Source organism: Myotis brandtii, unplaced genomic scaffold (assembly GCF_000412655.1).
Source record: "Myotis brandtii unplaced genomic scaffold, ASM41265v1 scaffold5384, whole genome shotgun sequence".
Lineage (NCBI taxonomy): Eukaryota > Metazoa > Chordata > Mammalia > Chiroptera > Vespertilionidae > Myotis > Myotis brandtii.
The window spans coordinates 44,992-47,563 of record NW_005369981.1 but is presented as its reverse complement, the minus strand read 5'-3'; the positions used below and the strand labels follow the sequence as shown (position 1 = coordinate 47,563).

At 50.6% G+C, this 2,572-nt stretch overlaps 1 protein-coding gene across 1 annotated transcript; it reads left to right on the top strand.

Annotated features, from left to right (window-relative positions):
• Positions 1–985: 985 nt before the first annotated feature.
• ERAS (ES cell expressed Ras) lies at positions 986–2,002 on the top strand. Its single transcript, XM_005878010.2, has one exon. It carries the CDS (start codon positions 1,038–1,040, stop codon positions 1,824–1,826), a length of 789 nt encoding a protein of 262 aa, XP_005878072.2. The 5' UTR covers positions 986–1,037; the 3' UTR covers positions 1,827–2,002.
• The last annotated feature ends 570 nt before the right edge of the window (positions 2,003–2,572 follow it).

The window sequence follows — 2,572 nt, the reverse complement described above, 5'->3', positions numbered from 1 at the left end:
GCAGTCATTAAAATGCATTTCCTGAACTAAGATCAGGATGTGTATTGAATGAGTTAACGGTGATTTGCTATTAATAGATAACCCTCGTTTCACTGAGCGCCTGCTGTGTGCCCATGCTCTTCTAATTGCTTGGTAATTTACTTGCTTATCTTGTTTACTGTCTCTTTCTCACTTTTAGAGTCTAATCCTCCCAAGGACAGGAACTTTATTTTGTTCACTGCCCCATCCCACCCCCACACCTCCCACTACCCCCATGCCCACGTCCATCATGATACCTGGTATGCCAGGAGCTTCTCGCAGTAATGAATGAAAATTGAATCACAACAAAAATGCTAACATTAACCAAGCACCTCTGCATGCTTATCACCTGTTGCTGAGATATCTTTGATGTTTTCTGTCTTCCTGACTACATCCTCACATTCTTGAGGGCCAAGGTTTGTTATTTATTTTCCCCCACCTTGCCACACAGTAGGTTCCTGGCAGCGGTATGTTGAATAGGTAATAAAGACTGAATTTTAGACAATGGCTAACAGACCTCATAATTTGCTTATTTATTTGGTTCATTGTCCCCACCTTTTAGAACATATACTCCCTGGGAGGGGCAGGAATATTGCTCAGGTCTTACTGTATGACAGGCATTGTGCTGGGCTGGGGTTCAACAGTTAAAAACTCAAAACCAAGCCAATGAAATCCCTGCCATCCCTCTGGAGTGCGGCAGGACAGCTAATGGGCGGGGGGTGGGGGGGGCCCTTTTGGGGTGAAGAAAATTTCTAAAATGAGATTGCTGATGGTTGCACAACTCCATGAAAATACTGAGTCATTGATTGTACACATTAACTAGGTTAACTTTATAGTATATAAACTGTATCTCAACAAAGCTGTTTTTAAAATCCCTGCCTTCACAGAGCTTATGTAGTAGAAGGAAAGAAAAGAAAATAAACAATATAAATAATGTGTATAGCATAGTAGAAGGTGATCAGCACACACTGGGCACTCAGTAACTGTTGACTCAGTGACACCAGCTGCCCCTTGCCCCCATGGTCTCCTCACCTAAACTACTGCCCGGCCCCCGCCCCCCTATTGTCTTTCTTCTCTTCCCAGTCGCAGGGCCTGCTGTCTGCATCTCTTCCCTGAGCATGGCGCGCCCCAAAAAGCCTAACATGCTTGATCTGGGCCTGGGCACCTGGAGCCCTGGCAGCCAGGAGGAGAGTCGCAAGACTCCGGCACCTTCCAAGAACAAGCAGCTGCCGGAGTACAAGGCCGTGGTGGTGGGCGCGAGTGGGGTGGGCAAGAGTGCACTGACCATCCAGCTGAACCACCAGTGCTTTGTGGAAGACCATGACCCCACGATCCAGGATTCCTACTGGAAGGAGGTGACCCTGGACCACGGCGGCTACATTCTGAATGTGCTGGATACAGCCGGGCAACCCACTCACAAGGCCCTGCGTGACCAGTGCTTGGCTGTTGGGGATGGTGTGCTGGGTGTCTTCGCCCTCGATGACCCGTCATCTCTAACCCAGCTGCAGCAGATGCGGGCCACCTGGGGCCCTCACTATACCCGGCCCCTCGTCCTTGTGGGCAACAAGTGCGACCTTGTGACCACCGCTGGAGATGCTCATGCTGCTGCTATAGATCTAGCCAAGAGCTGGGGGGCCCCCTTCGTGGAGACCTCAGCCAAAACGCGGCAAGGTGTAGAGGAGGCCTTTGCCCTGCTCATCCACGAGATCCAGAAGGTCCGGGAGGTCCAGGAGGCCATGGCAAAGGAGGCTGAGAATAAGACCCGGCATCAGAAGACCATGTGCCACTGTGGCTGCTCTGTGGCCTGAAGGTCTTGATCAAGAAACATGGACCATCCCCCAGGCCAGGGTGGATGCTTCCCTGCTATGAGAACCCCGAGACTAGCTGTGTGGGACACCGGGTGTATTTAGGATAGATGGACCCCTCTTCCGGGGAGGTTTTCATTCGGTGGTGGGGTTTTTGGTACTGTGGAACATACTGTTGGTTATATTTTGTCAAGTTCAGAGATTTTGTGCAAAATTAAATAAATGTTCTCAGGTTTCAAAGCTGCCTCCATGCCAAGCATTATGTGGGTGGGTGTGAAACTGGTTAGAATGGTAGTTGAATTGTGAGAACTCTTTCATTCAAGAAATGTGGGGAAGCCCGCTGTGTGCCAGGCTTGGCTTTGGGTACAAAGGATGTAGAGGCGCACACACACACACACACAAAATCCCTGCCCTTGTATGACATAAGGCCATGTATTAAAGGCAGATGAAGTGATAAAGCCTTATTGAGTAGGTGACATTTAAGCAAAAACTTGCAGATAACTAGGGGCAGAGGGAATAGCCAATGCAAAGGCCATGACCACAGACCAGCTACCAACACCAACTCCCAGTATCTTCAGAACTAGGCAATACAGTTCTGAAGGGGATGTTGTGGATGGTGTGCTGGGGGTCCACATCAGACGTGTCGTCACCGGCGTCCTCCGCCTCGCCTCAGGGCCCGCGGGGCCATCATGTAGATTGGGGGCCGGGGTCGGAGTGCCGTGGCAGGGCCAGGGGCGGGGAGCAGCTGG